The 19,611-nt window shown below is 36.7% G+C and overlaps 1 protein-coding gene across 1 annotated transcript; it reads right to left on the bottom strand.

Annotated features, from left to right (window-relative positions):
- Nucleotides 1–1,021: 1,021 nt before the first annotated feature.
- On the bottom strand, nucleotides 1,022–17,930 carry asz1 (ankyrin repeat, SAM and basic leucine zipper domain containing 1). Its single transcript, XM_051871146.1, has 13 exons — nucleotides 17,755–17,930; nucleotides 17,501–17,603; nucleotides 17,292–17,414; nucleotides 14,658–14,772; nucleotides 8,372–8,483; nucleotides 8,013–8,147; nucleotides 7,021–7,142; nucleotides 6,237–6,309; nucleotides 5,870–5,926; nucleotides 5,356–5,468; nucleotides 3,279–3,384; nucleotides 2,012–2,125; nucleotides 1,022–1,461 (listed from the first exon to the last, which is right to left on the bottom strand). Exons 1-13 carry the CDS (start codon nucleotides 17,860–17,862, stop codon nucleotides 1,300–1,302), a joined length of 1,443 nt encoding a protein of 480 aa, XP_051727106.1. The 5' UTR covers nucleotides 17,863–17,930; the 3' UTR covers nucleotides 1,022–1,299.
- Between the last annotated feature and the right edge of the window lie 1,681 nt (nucleotides 17,931–19,611).

The raw sequence follows: 19,611 nt of genomic DNA, 5'->3' as shown, positions 1-19,611 counted from the left end.
CAGGCTTTTTTATTTACAACAAAATAGGCTAATTCCCTGCACAAAATATAATAGCATTGTAATAACAATGTAGTATGTACCAATAAAGTTTACTGTGGCTTTATAAATTAATTAAAAACATCAAAAAGCAAAACACAGCTGATACACATTCATTCTTTATTTTCTACAAGTAGATTTCAAAAACCTTGCTGTGCAGTAAAATAAGAAGGTACACCGCCATCTTGCTCCGACAAGAGCGACTTGAACACACCTGACGTCGTAAACAAAACTTCCCACCTGGTAAATACGAACTTCCCAGGAGGACTTGAAACTTGTAATCGTTTAAAAACGTTTTCATAAACTCTGTAGAAATGCAAGCATGCTTACACATAAAGAATACATTTATAAACTCAACAGCAGAAAACCTCCAGAACAGTGCTGGAAAATTGTCCAAAAAAATAAGTTCTCTACAAGATCAAATTGCTAGATTTTTAGCTTGTAAAAACTGTTTAACACTGCCTTTCCCACAAGCAATGCCAACATTATTGTGAAAAAGGTTTAAACTCATACCCAACGCCACATACATGACATTGTTACAGCACCTTGGAGAACGGGTTCAACTCACTTTTTTCCCCAGTGAGAGTCAGATGTCAAGTGTTTCTTTTAAATGCATATTATTTGGCATAACCTCTGCTTACACACACAAATTTACAATGCATGCAACTAAAAGAAATCGCCTAATAAAAGAGCTGCCATAGACAAGTCTTATGTTATACTCAGAATGGGGCTTTCAGGAAACTGTATGCACATGCTATATTACATTTCACTGTCAAACAATGAACATGTGACAAGTAATTGTTCAATATATCTGAACAAGATTGCTCAAGCAATGAGCTTTCATCATGTGTAAGGGGGTCCTGCACCCCAGTTGGACTCACTAAGCACCCAGAAATGACATTTCAGCACCACAGACAGCGACTGGAAATGACTTTTTTTGGGCCACCCAGCAAAATCAAAACAGGATTTCCAAAACACCCTAGCCTCCAGCTCTGACTGACAGATGCTGCTGAAATAGAAGTTGACAACCTGACACAAAGCAATAAGAATGATAACACACTGGGTTGGGAAATGTTTTAATATGTTGGAAGTGCACTATCTGCAAAACCAAAAGAACACTTAATAGATTTACTTAAACAACAGTCTAGAATAGCACCACAAACAAGTTAATCATAACATACCGATAACGTAAATGCAGAACAAATGATGATTAATAAAATACTGAGATAACTTAAAATGCATACGTCACAGCAATACGTAACCTCAAAAACAGTTTAATTTTTTGGATTGTGACAACACAAATAGCAGCCCTGCTCCAAACATTCCAAGTCCAAGCACAGCAGCAAACCTCTTGCGGGCCTTTCCTCGCTGACCAATTCTGGAGTTTGGTTGAAGAGGCTGAAAGGTATATTCTGTGTGATCCGTCTAAGGGAAAATTAATGGTTAAAATAGAATAAATCATTTTGGAATTCATTTTAACATGTTATGCTAATATTATTGTTTTGTTAAACAAAACTAATTACTGATTGTCTCTAGATTTCAGTGAAAAACCATCCAAAAACCCAGTATTTCACAACATCAGTATCCATTATATGGTGTAGTGGAATGTTGTTTATGACTAAAGACAACACACTATCTAACAAAGTGTTGTATTTAGGCATTTCTATTTTGATAGTCTGGCACAATAAAATGCTGAATGCTTTGAGAACACCAGGAGCAACAAGCAGCTGCAAACAAGTTTCACTAAACTAATTCCACAGTGGAGATTGATGAGTTGTGGAAATTCCCTGGAAAGTTCTGGCGGATAAGTTGATTCTCAATTAATCAACCGATTACCCTTCATCCTCATGAAAGAGACTATGGCGACATCTGAATGGGATGCAATGGCTGCCCCTGTTGGTCTCTAAACTATTGTAAATAGAAGCGTTAGAGAAGATGAAAGATGAGGACATACAGGAATGTGGACATGACTGACCTTGCTGAGCAGGGTCTTTAGACAGAGTATCTCTTTCTGAAGGTCTCCTGTCTGAGTTACTAGCTCAGTGCAAAGGGCTTGAGCTTCTTTCTTGGGATCACATGTGAGAACAACCTGTCAAACAAAGGCGTCACAAACAAGCAGACACGGAACACGAGATACAATGGCTGTCTACAGTTGAAAATGCTGAAAATGACTTGAAGGTTTAAAATACACTTGAACTCATTTGTTCACATCTATTCAAGGCTGTACTCATGGATAAATTCAGGCACTTAGGACAGTCACTCTCAAAAGTGCCGTGCACATTTAAACCGTGGCGGCACTTGGCCCATGTTTTTTAGCAAGTGAAGTGATTTTGACATGTCAACTAACTAACTATACTAAGTATTAGTAGACTGTCTGCTTAATATCTGCTAACATTTTATTTTGATGGTCCCCCAACAGACATTCTACTGACTACAAGTAACTACATGTCAACTTGTTTTACTAAGCCTAACCCCAAACCCTAACCTAACAGTCTACCAATTCATAGTTTGTCACGTGACTGGCACGGAGACCGGGCAGGAAAAACATCCATATAACTGCATTACAGGCCTGTCAAGCTTCTATCTCAAAAGAAGAAAAAGAAAAATATGTGAATAAAATGCAAATTTTGGTCCATGATCCATATCCAGCACCTGCTGCAGTTTCAATCACTAAAAACAGTGAGACGTTCCAAAACGCTCATCGTGAAAAACACTTAAAGTGCCTTAATGTACAAAAACAGTGATATTAAAAGAACAAATTCAGTAAACACCTTATTGATGATAAATACTACATACAGGCGAGATGAGCCCAGAATATGAACGCAATGTGTTAAATGGTTAAGTGTTTTCTTTATAATGGTTTTCTATGGAAAAACGCTTAACGAAAAACAGCGTGTTCCGTTTATATTCTGGGTTCATCTGCTTTCCTGTACATTAGTATTCATCAATAAGGTGTCTACTGAATTTGGTCTTTTAATATTAATGTCTTACTTCATTAGTACTACAAACCTGATAAAAATCAAGCCTTGTTTTGCTCTCCAGGTGGGCATTCCTATAAGTGTGTGATATCATGTGAAAACTATGAATACTCTGAGAGTTAGTTGACACGTAGAATGTCATCATCGAAATAAAGTGTTACCCAAGCAATGTGTTCCAGACGGCCACAAGACTAAAGAAACTGACATGAATACTTGTTATTGGACTTGTTTTACAAAAGGATGCAGATACAGTACACAACGAACCTCAGAGGGGCTACGTGGGAACCTGCTGATGACATCCTGTAAGGTTTCTGTCAAGTAACAGCACTGCTGTTTCAGGCTGATCAGAAAGTTAAGGAAATCTTCACTCCTGAGGAAAAGACGACATTTCACAAATGACACCCTTTGTTTAAAAACTTATGAAGTAGTTAAATAAACATTCCACTTCCTCTATGCTTAGCCTTTTTATAATGGAGTGCTGCATGGATGATGCATTTTTATAGACCAAAAGCTGGAAAAGAGTTAACATTTTAGCACTTCCGGTTGCATATTCCTGAATTCAATGGGTTTTTGGTTAAATCCCTGAAATAAGGTCTGTAGTTAACACAAGCTCAGGATATTTTCACTTTTTATTCTACAACATAAAATACATCAGTAATGCCCCTTTTGACTTTTTTAAAGCTTTTACTTGTTACTACAGTTGCTAACAAGTGGCTAAATGGGACTACAGAGGTTTTCGGGAACATAAAACGTCGTCAGCCGAACAGGTAAACTCATCTACTCACTAGTTCGCTTTTACAGCCTCATTGTGTTTATAGACAAACTCTTGCAAACTAATCAAACTTTAGGGAAAACGTTTTTAAATAAAGACTTGTCGGATGGTGACGTTCAAGTAACGCGACCATGGTGAAGTTCGTTTATGGCCTATGTTTGGCTTTTTACCTCCAGCAATTGTATTGAGGATTCAAATTTCATAAAGTTATTTTCATTTGTGAAGACTATCATGATGAACAAAACATTTAAGAATCATTAACTTTTGTTTGTCACAGAGCAATTTTAAAAGCCAACGGAAAAATCCTATTGGGTTCTTAATCGAGGGAACCAGGGTGATGCTAACTTCCTACAAAATTACGTCATCACTGCAACACACTATATTCAAGATGATCACCATGTTTCATTTTTTAGCAAAAAAGTATATAAAATCTTTTCTGTTTTTCCCCAATGACAAACATTGAAAACTGAATCAAGTATTTCTTAAACGACCAATGGTATCACTTAATTTGTCGACAGCATTCTTGGCGCACTTTTGCCATCACTTACAATTTCAAACTCCTGTAATGGCTCACACATACCATGCAATGTTGATAGTGTTATCTTAACAGAGCATTTCCCCAAGCAGCCGTTTTCTTCTCCTAACACTCTGTCAGAGCCCGTGGTAAACACTGTCAGACGCTGTGGAGTTACTATCTTCTCCAGGACAGAGAGATGGGCTCTGAGCGTCACTTTGTTAGTTTTTCTATGACTGAATGAGTGATAGGCTCTTGTGGGACGACTAAGTGCTGGGTTAATGCCACCGTCCCAACAGGCACCATGAGCAGATCCATCAAATTATATCAGGGCATGTATGCTGGTAATTAATTGTATTTTAAATAATTTAACCTCTCAAAATAAATAATTGCAGTTTAATCTATTAATAATATTTGTAAATCTTTTTCATCCTAAAAATAACATCAGTATCAAAGCTACACATTATTACAGTTATCTGCCGGAAACAACTTTTGAACTCTTGTGAAAGCGGCAGTGCTTATGTTTACATACATCCCATTAGCCAGGAAATCATCTGTGGCAATGAATTTCACTGTAACTCTATATCCTTTTAATGTGTGTTTACGGAGGACCTATCAGAAGAGGATTTAACCGCACAATTTACTGTGTGTCCGTCTGCCCTCTCTGTACCTCCCCGACTTTGAATAAAGAAATTACAGATTGATTAGATTCATTAAGCGTGTACTTTAAAGCTAAAATGGCCACCATGCCGCCAACTCACCATCATCCGTCAGAGCCCGGAGCGTGCAGAAATGGCACTAGTTCATTTCTCACCTTACAAATCATTACTAGAGCTTAAACCATTAAGACAGGCTTACATGGAAGACTTGTCAAGACACCGTTGTCTTGCTATTAGTTTTGCAGCTCATAGCTGCACTGCAGACTGTTACCAGCATACGACACCATTCATATGACTACATAACTGATGATGAATGAATAAATATGGTTTGGATTTGATGTGGATACATAAACATACAATAAAGTTTAGTTTAGCTTGAGGCTAGATGAGCTTTACCCGCTGTCTATGTTATTAAGAGGCGTCAGGGTGTCCAGATCTACTTTATCAAGGTGCATCTGCTCCATGGCACTGAGAATCTTCTTTTGATCCTCAGGATCAGTTACTCCAATCTACAAAGAGAAAGAGAGATGATTTATCAATGTAAACAACATTTTATGGGATGGATGTGTGCATGTGTGTGTAAACAAAATAAAAATATACATATTTCTGTTTGAATATAATTGTAATTGATCTTTCTTATATCTTGTCTCTCTTGCTTATATTGCATTATTATACTACACAGTGACTGTCAATGAATTCTTGAGCATAACTGGAAAAAATACACAAATAAGCAAAGCTGCTCATATGTGACATAACCAAAGCCTAAAATCCAGTCTTACTTAAAACTGTGCAGTATTCTTTCACTGCCTTACAAGAACTTTTCTCCATTCAGTACAGTTCTATCCACTAGCTTTCCAAGTGATTGTTTTGCACAAAATATGTTTTCTCTTGCTATGCTTAATCTACATACCTTTTCTAAATCTCCCTTCTCCATGATCAGTAAGTCACTCCAAGTGACATCATGATCCTGCCAGTGTAAAAAATAAAAAGGTGTAAGAGACATAAGAGAAATGAAACTTAAATTGAACAGAGACAATACTGATTACCTCTGAGTCTGAATTACAATGTTGGTTACCTGTATTTTCTTTTACAATGCAGGTCTATAGGGTGACTGCAGTATAGCAGTATAATTTAAAAAAACATCACAAATCAAATAATAAATATGCAAACAAAATATAAGCTTAATACGTCTGGAACACCAGCCCTATAGAATTTGACTGAAAATGCATTACTGCAAACATTTGTTTTAGCATAACAAAATAAATCAACTGGCTCACCACCATGATGTCTGAGAGATAATCCAGATTCAGACCATGCAGCAGCAGTTCAATATCACTCAGCTTAGAACAACTGTAAGATTAAACCCAAAGAATAAACCCTCATTTACAATATCAATATCCGAGCCCAACTGTTTCTATATTGATTTGTAAAGCTATTAAATTTATAGTGAGGACCAGAATATGACTTATGTTCTTCTGCTACCCATCTGTATATTTACCAAGGTTGCATAAAAATAGAGTAGAACTGTTAAATAGTATTACAATTTAAAATAACAGTTTTCTAATTTGTTTTTTTTTTTTTTTTTACACCATGATAGCATCATAGCTATTTACATGGCAAACACAAAAGGTCATTATCAATCCATAAAATTTACATTATTATATAATATATTTCAACTTCAGTTTTCTATTTTAATAAATGTTCTTCCTGTGATGGCAAAGCTGAATTTTCAGCATCATTACTCCAGTCTTCAGTGTCAAATGTTTCTTCAGAAATAATTATAATATACTGATTTGCTGCTCAAGAACCATTTCTCATGATTATCAATGTTGTAAACAGTTTTTTCAGGATTTTTTTGATGAACAAGGTTCAAATGAGCAGGATTTATTTGAAATAGACATCTTTTGTAACATTAAAATGCCTTTTTCTTTAAATAAATAAAAAATAAAAATCTCACTGACCCTAAACTTACAGTAGTGAATAAGAGTTCAAAGCATTTCTTTTCATTTTTAGGCACCACTAGAGGGTGTTACAAGCCAAGTCACAGACACAGAGGCTCACCTCTCTTTGCAGGCAGAGTGAGAATGAGGGTTTTGTTTGAGAAATTTAAACAGTGCCTCAGCTTTGGACTGTGCATTGGCATTTGCAGTAGAGAGCTCTGGAGAATCAAAGATCCTGGAGATCTGAAAGAGCACAACTGTAATATTCCTCAAGAGCAAGAGTCATGCATTTTTTTTTTTTTAAAGTGCCCCCATTATGTTTTTTCAAATATTACCTTTCATGTAATATAGCTGTTTGTGAATGTAAAAGGTCTGCAAAGTGTTAAAGATCAAAGTGTATGACAAATAAAGTGATAGTCTCCTAAAAGAAAGAATCAATTCTGAACAGCTGAAAACAAGTCTTAAGCAACTCCAGTCTCACTTCCTGTTACATACCTACGTAATAATGCAACACATTTGCATAACGGCGTTCGACATGGTGTCGAGAAGACACTATTTTCAGTGTTGCGAATCCTTTGCATACACTTCAAAAGGATGAGGACTTGAGCTGGAATTGATATGGGGAAAACCGTATAACTGTATACAAGTGCTGAGGAAGCCTCCGGAGCTGAAATTCAGATGTGGTAATAGGGGTTTTGTTTCCGACACGCGCTGTAAGCAGATACATGATAATGTCACATGATAATGACAACATGGCAGATGATGTACGTTCAGATTACATTCATACTATACATATAGGACACACTTTTTTAGGGGTCGTGAAGTAATTACTTATTCAAAATAAGTACCTGCTCAAGAAAGTATGCAATTTTGGATGCAGCCTCTATCTTCGAACAAACCGTTTTCAGACTCTTTGAGAAACGAGGTGATGTGCAATGTATATTATGAGAAAATTAAAGTTGTTTTTTTTTACCTTGGGATGCATGTAAACCTATTGTAGGAGACCTCCAAAACAAAATTAGGAAATAACATAATAGAAGCACTTTAACTGTAGTCTAAAAATGTCTATGATTTCTGACATTAGAGATCACAGCAGGGCAAAAGGTGACCCACCTCAGGGTAATTGAAAACTTTGGCCATGTCAGCTGGCGTCTTCCCTGTTTTGGTTTTGATGGACTTATCCGCTCCTAGTTGAAGCAGTTTCAACACGGCTCCTTGGTGTCCGTACTGCACTGCTATTATGAGGGCCTGCTCCATCAGAACAATATTACAGTGGATTCCAGAAGATAACGAAACAATATTAGATGCTCAGTTATATTGAGCTTTTAAGAACACCTGCTAAAAGAAGCCTGCTAAAATTGATTATGATAGAGTGCAGGAGGAAAAAAGTTATATGTACTCTAAGGATTTTTTTTTTTTTTTTTTTTAACGACATGACTTACGATTATCACAGCCTTTATTGATGATCTTACCGTATGTCCATTTTCGTTCTGAAAGTTCAGCTCTGCTCCATGTGACACCAGCAAATTAATCAGCTGACAATAGCCATCTCTGGCAGCCAGCATCAGACACGTCATACTGCTCCTGAGCAAGGGCAAACAACCAAGACACAACAGAACTGCCAGATGTTACTGTGATCTTGTTGCTGGGTACAAATCACACATACGGGGGGATATGTTCTCTGCCACATTTAGATTTAACACGAGTCATTTATTGCAATAAACTGAGATGGAATTGTTAGAAGCAATGTGTAATAGTGATAAACTGTTTAGTTTAAAACACTGAATCAGAACAAAGATAATCTATACAACAAAAGTACATGTGTGCTTGTCATTATTTATTTATTTATTTATTTATTTTAAATGTCCATATAGTTTTCAATTTTAGGTTTAGTTATTTTAGTACATCAAGTTAAACTAAATTAAAATGAAAAATTCCCTTTCATTTAATTTTATTTCAGTTCATGTGTATTTTATTTCAAGTAACAAATGTTTTTTTATGGTTTAAGTTAACGTAATAACCCTAACTGTAGATTTAAAAAAAAAAAAAAAAAACACTAAAACACTGAATCAGAACAAAGCTAATATATACAAAAAGTGCATGTTGAGTGCTTGTCATTTATTTTATTTTTATTAAAATGTACCTCTAGGCTAACACATCTGAGTGTTCTTAAACTACTAAAATGCAAGTCATCATGTCTGATCTTGCTTAGGGCACCAAGTGAGTAATGAATATACACTGAACCACTGAAACCCCCCTCATAAAACACGTGCATGACGCCCGTGTTTGTAAATCACCCCTTAAACGAAACCTCCATTTAATCAAATCACCATAAAGAGTACTACTGTGCCAAAGTAAACAAAGACAAAAATATTTTACACCTAGCTTAGGACAATCCATTACCTGCAAAAAGCACAAAAGAGGAACTTTCTAGTCATCTGTGCTTAGAGCTTGCGTCACTGTGATCTTTAGATAAAACTGTATATTTACAACAGTGTCAAACATCACACCTCAAGTCTATGGGAAAATCCTGAGGCTATTAATCAACATGGGTGGCATTTCCCAGAGAAGGTGATGGCGAACTGAACTCTACAGTGTGGGGCACAGGTGAGCAAGGGCGCCATCATTCTTCATCTTGACATTATCTCCTCGCTATCTACGCATTTCCCCTTCAGTGACTGTATTTGTGACAAATGTGTACAAGTCTTAAAAGCATTTTCCCAGGCTGTCCTTTTACTAGAACCAATGGAGCATGAAGAAAAGTTATTGAGTCAATAAAACAAGATGCTAATTGCTGTAAACCTATGAGTAAGATCATAATTAAGCATCTACATAACTGGGAGTGGTAAGAAGCAGTTATAAATGCTTCCCGTATACCAAACTGATGTTTGAAATTAGAATAATTTGTAACAGCACATGCTTGTCAAAATGGATGCTCAAAAGCCTCACTGGGCACATCATCAAATAAACTACATGAATGAAAGGAAGAGGCACTTGCAGAAGTCTTGTATAACCAGCCAGCAAAATATGCTTTCTGTAAGGCCACCCGGGCCCAGTGAATTTTAGATTGCACTCTCTTCACAATTAAAGCCTGAAACATACTGTACTCTATGGAAGGACTTGAATCCAAATGCTTCACAATTAACTACACAAGCTCAATATTATATGTTGTTGCATTTCAAAATGTCGGCAATTCACAACAGACCTTTGCAGGTGTGAATAGCATTTATTTTTGAGAGCTGGTTGGTGAAGAGTAGTGCTGTCAAACGATTTATTGCATCAAAAATAAAAAAGTTTGTTTACACATATGTGTGGAATATCTGTGTATATTTATTATGTACATATAAATACACATATTTTTTAGAAATATTTGTGTGTGTGTGCGCGTGTGTTTTTGTGACATATCAGGACACAAATTTGTATGACATGGGTATGACAAGGAGAGGGTGACTTATGAGGACATTACCCCATGTCCCCATTTTTCAAAAGGCTTATAAATCATACAGAATGAGTTTTTGTGAGAAAGTAAATGTGCACAGTTTTCTGTGATGGGTAGGTTTAGGGGTAGTGTAAGGCAATAGAAAATACAGGTTTGTACAGTATAAAAACCATTTCGCCTATGGAATGTCCCCACAATTCACATAACAAACCTGTGTGTGTGTGTGTGTGTCTGTCTTTTTTTGTTAAATATATACATGCATGTGTGTATTTATATATACATAAATATACACAGTACAACACACATTATGTAAACAAAGCTTTTATTTTGGATGCGATTAATCACAATTAATCTTTTAGTCATCAGCACTAAGTTAGCGTTATCAACTCAAGTGGTTACACCTTATGGTACACTTTTTTTATTTTTTTTATTTATCATGTAATCAGAGACATAATGTGTGCAAATTAAAACCACTCACCCCAATACCATGATCACAATGTTACATAAGGTGATGCATTTAAACATCTATTCTATGCCTGTGATTTCACATGTTGAAGAGAATGGTAACCAAATGCAAAATTTAAGTCTCAGCAATTTTCAAATAATGAATCTCAACTAATCTGAAACAGACCTCCTTCCCAAATTATGTCTGGCTTAGTCTAAGCATGCTGTATTTGTTAACAAAAAGATTTAGGGAAATGCAGCTGCTGCACATTGTAAGTTATGTGCGGAGCACTGAGAGGGCAGAGGAAGAGGATGAATGTTTGACAGGTCCATCATTTGCCAATGTCTCCCTGTAGCTTGTTACTGAACTTTAAATATTTTGTCTGGATGAGACACAATCACTTTCTCACCAGTCAAGTGAGCAACATGCTTGTTAAGCAGCTGAAGGCTGCCCTGAAAAATGAGTCAATACACTATTGAGTACACATCACCTCTCAGAGTTGTTACAAAGACTTGTTTAAAACACTGTCTGGACAGTGTTTTGAAGCTGGTGGGAGCATTTTTTCACATACTCTCAAACAACAGAGCTAGACAGTGCTTGTGACTATCTGTTGCTAGATCTGGATGCATGTGGATGAGATTAGGGATCATAGGGCGTGTTTACACCTGGGTCACTTCATTTTTACTGATCAGATAGCTATATGATTTATCAAAATTCCATTTACACTTGGCCACATAAATGTCTCTCCGCAAAACGGATATACAGTAAATCCGATCTTCAATTCCCACGCAATATGCAGATTTAATTGAGTTCACGTCACCAAAAGCAACAAATATGAGCTGCATTTTATTGATCATCAGCTAATTTCAAAATCAAAGACCGCAATAGGAGAACGAGCAGCATCAGCTCTGGCAAGATCATTTAGTCTCATTACTTTTAATGAAGATGACTGTGTGTTGAGCGTCTGTGACTTACTGTACTTTTAGTTTAATTTGAAGCAGTTTGTGCATCGGCTTGCTGAAGAGATACTCAGCTGCAGTGATGCAGTAGAGCTGTCATATATCTGGCTATAATATAATGTTATTTATAAGCCTATAACACGCTCTCATGCATTTATTTTTTTAGCATTTCTGGAAGGAGTAAAATTTACATATGTTGTTTCCACAACCAGATGCATTTAGACTTGTTCAGTTTTGACTGGAATGCGTCCCAGACCACCTCCTGAAGTGGTTTGAGTGATCGGATTTAAATCCATCTTAAACGCATTTCGGAGGGCATTTAGACCTGGTCTTTTCACGATCGGATACCTATTCGATCAGAGAAAACGCATGACCAGGTGTAAACAGGCTCATAGTACACAGTGAGGTCTTTCTAAATTGAATAACTAAATCTGTAGTTCCAGGGCTCGCAAAATCGCTAGCCCGACGTCCCGGTGCTAATGTGTTTTCCAGTCGGGCCACCAAAATGTATCACTGCCCTGCCCGACAGGCTATCTTAAATAGTGAAATAAAATTCCTTTCTTGATTTGCGTTGTTCACTCTCTTGACTTGTTATTTGAAGGAAAAATACAAATCGCAGAAGTTTTTGATCATGCTGATTTGTCCGCAGTGAAGTTTAGCTGATGCACGTTACTTGGCGCGAGCGTGTGTGTTAGTGATGCACGGTTCGCAGTCATATCCACCGATTGGCCGGGCCAAGTAATACAAAAATAACATTACAAAATACTGTAACTTTGCGGGTGGATTACAGATAAATCATTAATGTGTTTGATAAAGACAAATTCTCATTTCATGGTAAAACGCAACGAACGTGCATTACTTTTTCAACTCTTCAGGGAAAACCAATCAAGGAAAACATACGCCTAGAACACCTCCTAGTGGTCATTATATAAAACACAAAGGAACCTACATGAAATATTGTTTAATAACTTAACAGCTTTAGGTAAAAATATACACATGCTTAACTAACAAGTTATTCTGATAAAAGTTTTCCAACACAATGATTAGAAATATTAATATGTTTAAAGCTTCATTTTTCTTCAGGCACTAATTTGCAGACTCTCATTAAGCTACAGAGTTGCGGCCTTCACTTGTTTAGGCAGCAATGAGGCAAAACAGATCCAAAAGAAATTTAAAAAGCTGTGGAACTCTGTGAAGCACTGTGTGTATAAGACGGTAAACTAATAAAGCCTATATCCAGCAGCTAGGGTTCAACATATTTAGTGTTTTGTGTGTTCGGGAAGTTGCAGTGACGTCAACAGTGACAATTTAAGATTGTATTTAGACTTAAGGAAATGTAATTTTGACTTTTACTTTAAATAAATGTTAATTTAAAAGCAGTTGGTGCTGCCAACCCCTATAGACGTGTCTCGCTCTTAATTTTTTGTTACTAAGTGATAGAGACTGTATGTGCATTTGAAAGAAAAAAAAAAAAAAATTGTGAAAAATCGATGACGTGTGTGCGTGAAAATGCGCATGGATTTACACTAGTATTTCAGTTCTACTTAGTCAAAAAACACAGGTCAGGATAGAAATTCATATAAATTTCAGTTCAGTTAAAACCAAATGCACATTTGCGTTTTTGTTTTTGATATTTCGACTCCTGTGCAATTAAAAAAAAAAAAAAAAAATTTTTATTTATTTATTTTTTTTTTTATTCGGGCTAGTTATATTCTTTTTGGGCTACCAAAAGCTCAAGAGTGCCTGCCTGAAGGGTTACCAGGGATTTTGAAATTTTTACTCACAATTTCTACCCGAAAAATCATTTTAGAGCTTGGCATAACAACAAAAGTGTATACTGTGGGAACCCTGATTCTTCGAAGAAGGAAAAAAAAAAAAAAAAAAAAAAAAGTTTAGGAGGTGAATTACAATATGTAAATAAATATTGATTTTTAGTTTTATTTATTTTATTTGAATGTTTAATTTATTCTTATTTTAATGCTTGTTTTACCTTGAGGCCCCCGGTTGAGAACTACTGAACAAAGTGTGCACTTGTAATTCTAGTATATCAAGCAATAGAGAAATGAACAAAACTGACAATCACCAAGGCAAATAATGTGACCTGAGAGATCACTGTAGTCAACATGAATATTTTTCTAAAATGCCAAAGAATAAACTACAGAACCAAGGTACTGTCAGAAAACATTTTAAAAAGATTGTAAGACTATTTCTTATTTAAACTCTTTTTTTTTTTTTTTTTACTCTAAAGCCCAAAGTATAGTTCACTTTTTACACGTATGCGAGGGTCAGCGTACAGTACCTGTGACGCGAATTTCATCATCAGAAGAGTACGCGCACATGCGCATTTAATTTTTTTTGCGCAGTAATTAGTTTATCCACAAGGTGTCAACCATGCCCTGGGGGCGTCGATTCACAATGTATTCAAAGAAAAACTGCATAAACAAAACAGACCGGATCTCATGCAAGCTACACTGACAATGGAGGCCTACATAGAAGAGAGATTGTGAGAAGAGGTTAGAAAGTACCCTCATTTAAACAACTCTAGCATGAAAGAATACAAAGATGTTTACATAGGTTGTAACTCGTGGCGAGAGATTGCTCAAAACTGTGCATGCGTCGAACACCTGTGTATGCGTACGAGTCAAATAAAGTATACTTTCTAAGGCTGTGCGTTCGACTGTGTGAAAACAAAGCAGCAAACCCAGGGCTTGAGACTGAAAAAGGCATTCCAAAATATCCAAACTATAAAGGTTGACATAAGATTTAAAAGAACTTAACTATTTTACTCCATGTCATTCAGCAAAAATAAATGAATAACATTTGGCTAGCAAAATTCCACAGTAGTATTTATCATAATCTGAACCCCAGCTGGATGCTATGCATGAGCGGTCACACCTGCAAAATAACTTTCCTACCTGTTGCAGACATTCGGGTCAGCGTTGCGACTGAGCAGCAGAGCCACACACCTGCAGATCATCTCTTCTGAGGCAGACATTGCTGTGCAAGCAGCCATCAGAACTGTATAGTGGTCTATGTATGGAAGTTAGGGAAAAACAGACATATTTCATAATCAAATCATAATTCACAAAAATATTCTGCAATGGTAATTGTTCATACCACAGGATAAACATGCTTGTACATACATCATGTGAGTCTCACATGGCCTAATGTTGTTGGACAAAGACGCTGTTAGTGCTTCGGTCAAGTATCCGACCAGGAGCAGTTCTAGTGTTGTGTTGATGCAAAAAGGAGACCCATCTATGTTAGGGGTTTGTGTGTTGTGATGATAGCCGCGTTTAGACTACAGGAGCAGGTCTGCTTTGGAGTAGGATGCAGACACAGTTTAGTTGCGTCTGCGGTGGAGCAGGAAAATAAATAAAGCTCCGGTGTTGGGCCAACGCAATGACGCCAGCACCACGCTCTGTATACCGCCATTATCAATCACTTCTACATTCTTCCCCTTCTGTGCGGAACACAGACCAGGAAGTGGCAGCTGCATTCACATTTAATTATTTCCTGTCTAAGCCTGCAGCTTCAGTTGCTCGAGACCCCCTCTGGAACTCCCCCTCCATTTCTTCCCAGTGGAAGTGTCTACATCGCTTCAGTCGCTCATGTGCCGACATTTCACCATGACCAACAGATGCATTCAATTTTGAAAAAAAAAATTAAGAGACAATGTGTAAACGAAAAACACACCAGCAGATTAATTACATGTTACAATAGTTCGGCATGTGCGTCACAAACATTAAGTAATGGCAGATGAAGGACAATAAGGCAAACTCTAATTGGTTTCCATCCTCACTAGCACGTGGGTTGAAATCAAAAGAATGTAACCTACTTCAATGTTAAGCGTATTAATGAAAACCAAACCATTCCCCCTGAAGGATTAAGTCTAGCCATGCTCTTTTGATTTGATATCATTGGGTTCCTTCCCTGTGGCTGATGCAAAACCCCATCCTCTCCAATAAAAACCCACAAGAGTCAAAGGAAGGCCATGTGGTGCAATGCCAGATTGACAGTACATGCTCTCACCTTGTCAAACTAAACCTTAAATGTTCACCAAGTGTAGTGCACCTTTATGCATCTGATAAGTTACTGATGCCATTGTAGAAATGCTCAAAACGGTAAAACATAACAGAAAAAGGGCCTATATCAATAGACACACATGTGGTTTTGCCACTTCAAAGCGTGCGCATGCAATAGAAAGTAAGCGTACAAGACTTTCCCAGGTCTGAAAAATGCTGGAGCTCAGTGCCCTTAACACACACTAAATCCACACTCTCTCTAAGGCCCTGTTTGTTTACACCTAGTATTAAGATGCATTTTGGTCAATCGGATCACAAGTGGATGACACTAAGGTGTAAACGGGTTCTAAAATGTTTTGAGCTTGTCCACTTTTGACCACTTTCAGAGGTAGCCGAAAATGCATTCAACCGTATTGCTTTCATAGTGTAAACACTCATGCTGCCAAATGTGTTCGAACAGCAACAAAATACCATCTACTCTCTGCCTACAGACTTCATGAGTAAACATTACGGGAAGCGTGCTAGCCAGACGGGGTTTAAACTTTGTCGGCTGAAGACAAACCAAGTTTGGTTTGAAAAAAAAAAAAAAAAAAAAAAAAACACGTACCAAGCACAATGTTCTCTCACCATTGCTGATTTCTAATGCGCTGACAGCGTTCTGCGTGGTCTTGTAGCTGTCAGAGCGCGTTCATATATAAATTACACAAGCTTATTTTGTCCATTAGATCGAAAGATATGGAAAAGCCCATACATTTACCCACCCCTCGAAGAAATCAGGACAGAAGTGGTTGAAAGTGGACAAAAGAGTAGGATTAAAACACCAGGTGTAAACAGGCATGTGTCCACCTAGTCTACTTGTGATCCGATCGACCAAAACGCATCTTAATGTCAGGTGTAAAGAGGGTCTAAAACTGCTTTGGACAATATCCCATCATTCATCATGTTCAGGAACTCATGTGCCCCAAAATCTTGATTGATGAAATATTTCCAGCCTAAGTTAATTTAATTAGATAATACATATAATTTGGTGGTAACATGTAAAGTGTTGCACATTTTATTGGTGCAGAGATGAGCACAGGTATGTCTACTTTGTGAAACATTGGCAAATACTTTTAATCACTTTCGCAGAAGCACCACAATTGAATTGTTTTGTGTTAAATACTACTGAACAGACATTCAGAGAAGTGTATTTTAAAGTATTGAAATGTAAAAAGCTTAAAAATTTGAACACTTGGACCAAACAATGGGAATACGTCATGTAAGTAGACAAGTGGTCAAGTGCAAAGTATGGGTCCCCTTATCTCATGCGAGTTTACATGTTAGTAATATTAATTTCTTTAAGTATAAACGTTTCTAATGAGGATAAAGTGCTAATTTAAAGACAACCTTAAAGTTAAAAGTGACACGCAGAAATATCTTAATATCTCATTTAATCTTGCAATATAAAGCTCTGATACATGCATTAATGATTTTATGAGTGCCTTGGATTAAGTGTACTGGATTAAGGAGAAACTCTCCATTTACCTCTGCTGAAGTTTGCGCTTGCGCCATGATCCAGCAGCAGCTCAGCGAGCTCATAGTGGGCCACATGGACAGCGCACATGAGAGGAGTCCAACCAAAGCCAAGCCGCGTCTCAACGTCCAGACCTGTTAATAGACGATGACATGGACGTATTTTTCTAAGTTTTGTAGCTTGTGTCGCCATAATAAAAACTTTAAATACAAGCACATACCCCCGTCCAAGAGCTCGCGCACCAGGTCGACATTTCCTGCAGTAATGGCTCTTTTCAAGGTGGACACTTTATCTTCTCCATTCAAATGCGCTTGACCTGAGAACTGCCAGCCAGATAAAAATTGTTGTTTTTTTAATCATGCAAATAATTTGTGTACATAACTAGCTATAACTTAGTGGCCGAATGATAGCTAAAATATAACATGGGACGAGACGAGTGTTGGAGGTGTTTAAGAATCTTTTCGTTAAGTTTACCTCAGCGCACGTTTTTTTGTTATTATCAGAATATCCAATGTCCCACTCGTCGTTACTCCCATCACTTTCATCCCCAGCAGGAAAGGCATAGCCAATCTCGTTTAACATAATTATGGCGGACTATTAGAAGTTCCTGTTCACCTGATTGCGTTCTCATTAATGTCCGGCGTAATGACGTATGCGGCAGCCACGCACAGATCTGTATATTAATAAAGCGACCAATAGAGAGGCGCGTTCTTCTAATGCAAATTCTTCTAAAACATCTATTTTATTTTTTACTATGTAATATTTTGCTGCTTCTCATATATCTAAACTTTGCCAGAGGATACATAAGGATGCATATGGGCACAAGTATAGTTAGATAGATAAATAGTTACTGCATATTTGATAATATCATTCTAATCTAACTGGCTAATTTTGTTAAAATATATGATTTAAATCCATATATGAGCTCTGTGATGGACTGGCCATCTGTCCAAGGTGTTTCCCCTGCCTGCAGCCCAAGATGGTGGACAAGCGGTTTGGATGATGGATATATATATATAAGATTAAATTATAAACTTCATTTGCAACATTTACAGTCAGTAGTCTTAAGATTGTCAATTTGCTATTGCACCTTTCATGTAGAATGAGCCCCGGTGTTTATTTGTTTTGTTTTTGTACATTATGTGTTGTTACAGATATGTGATGTACATTGTTGTGTAAGTGTTCAAGAAAATGCAATAAAAAAATGGTATTTAAGATTGTCAATTTACTAAATTAGTCTGCTCTTGTGACTTGCATGCTGTGGCTTATCTGAAACTTTCTCAGTTGAAACAAAATTGCTAGCTGAGTAGGAACATTGAATAGACTTCATGTGATCTTCTTTCTCATTGCAACATGATAAACTGCATTACAGATCTTGGACTTATCAAAATAAATTATATAATTTAGCCCACTTGGTTCTACAAAGGCAGCCCTGGGACTAGCTTTTATTAAAGGGATAGTTAATCCAAAAATTAAAATTTTGCAATAATTTACTCACCCTTATGTTGTTCCAAACCTGTAAGAGTTTCTGTTGAACACAAAAGAAGATATTTTGAACAATGCTGGTACCAGACAGTTGATGGACCCCATTGACTTCCATAGAATTTTTTTTCCTACTATGGAAGTCAATGGGGTCCATCAACTGTTTGATTACCAACATTCTTCAAAATATCTTCTTGCAGAAAAAAGAAACTCTGACAGGTTTGGAACAACTTGAGAGTGAGTAAATGAAGACAAAGTTTCCATTTTTGGGAGAACTATCCCTTTAACAAATAGCCTCAAGATGTCACTCTGCTGAGGTACATAGTCTTTTTACAGAATCATGAATCAAAATGTTTGGGAAAATTTAAGTGAAAAGAAAATGAGAAAAAAAAAAATCGATAAGCTATTTAATAAGTCCCCTTTTGCTGTAATGGCAGCAGTTCTCAGTCTGCTTGAACTCCACAAGTGAAACCTGATGATCATGTTATCATCCAAAGAGCATCTTGTGCTTGACCTTTTGCACAATGGAATTAAAATGGTCAAAGTCATAAATATGCTCATTTGATTAGTGACCTAAACAGTGCTGCATCTTAAATATTTCTTCCTTTTTCTGACAAGTGTTTTATTTTTTTTTATTATTATTTTTGTTGTTGTTGTTGTTACAATAGGACTATTAGTCTCAAATTCAAATTCAGATTTCTTTCAACTAGTTTAAAAATGTATTAATGTAGGCTACATTTATTTTCCCATTTCAAATATTATGAAATCAGGAAAGGTGCGAAATTAAACAATAGCTGCAATAGACTTTCATGCGTTAAAAGTACTATTAACGTTCTTTTTCGAACACAC

Source organism: Ctenopharyngodon idella, chromosome 18 (assembly GCF_019924925.1).
Source record: "Ctenopharyngodon idella isolate HZGC_01 chromosome 18, HZGC01, whole genome shotgun sequence".
Taxonomy (NCBI): Eukaryota; Metazoa; Chordata; class Actinopteri; order Cypriniformes; family Xenocyprididae; genus Ctenopharyngodon; species Ctenopharyngodon idella.
Note: the sequence above shows the minus strand (reverse complement) of the source record. Positions and strands in the feature narration are given on the sequence as shown.

Coding starts and splice junctions, on each gene's coding strand:
- asz1 (XM_051871146.1), bottom strand. CDS start 17,862: ATGTTAAACGAGATTGGCTATGCCTTTCCTGCTGGGGATGAAAGTGAT. Junction 17,604..17,754: donor ACAAAAAAACGTGCGCTGAG/GTAAACTTAACG, acceptor TCTGGCTGGCAG/TTCTCAGGTCAAGCGCATTT. Junction 8,484..14,657: donor GACCCGAATGTCTGCAACAG/GTAGGAAAGTTA, acceptor GCCCTTGCTCAG/GAGCAGTATGACGTGTCTGA.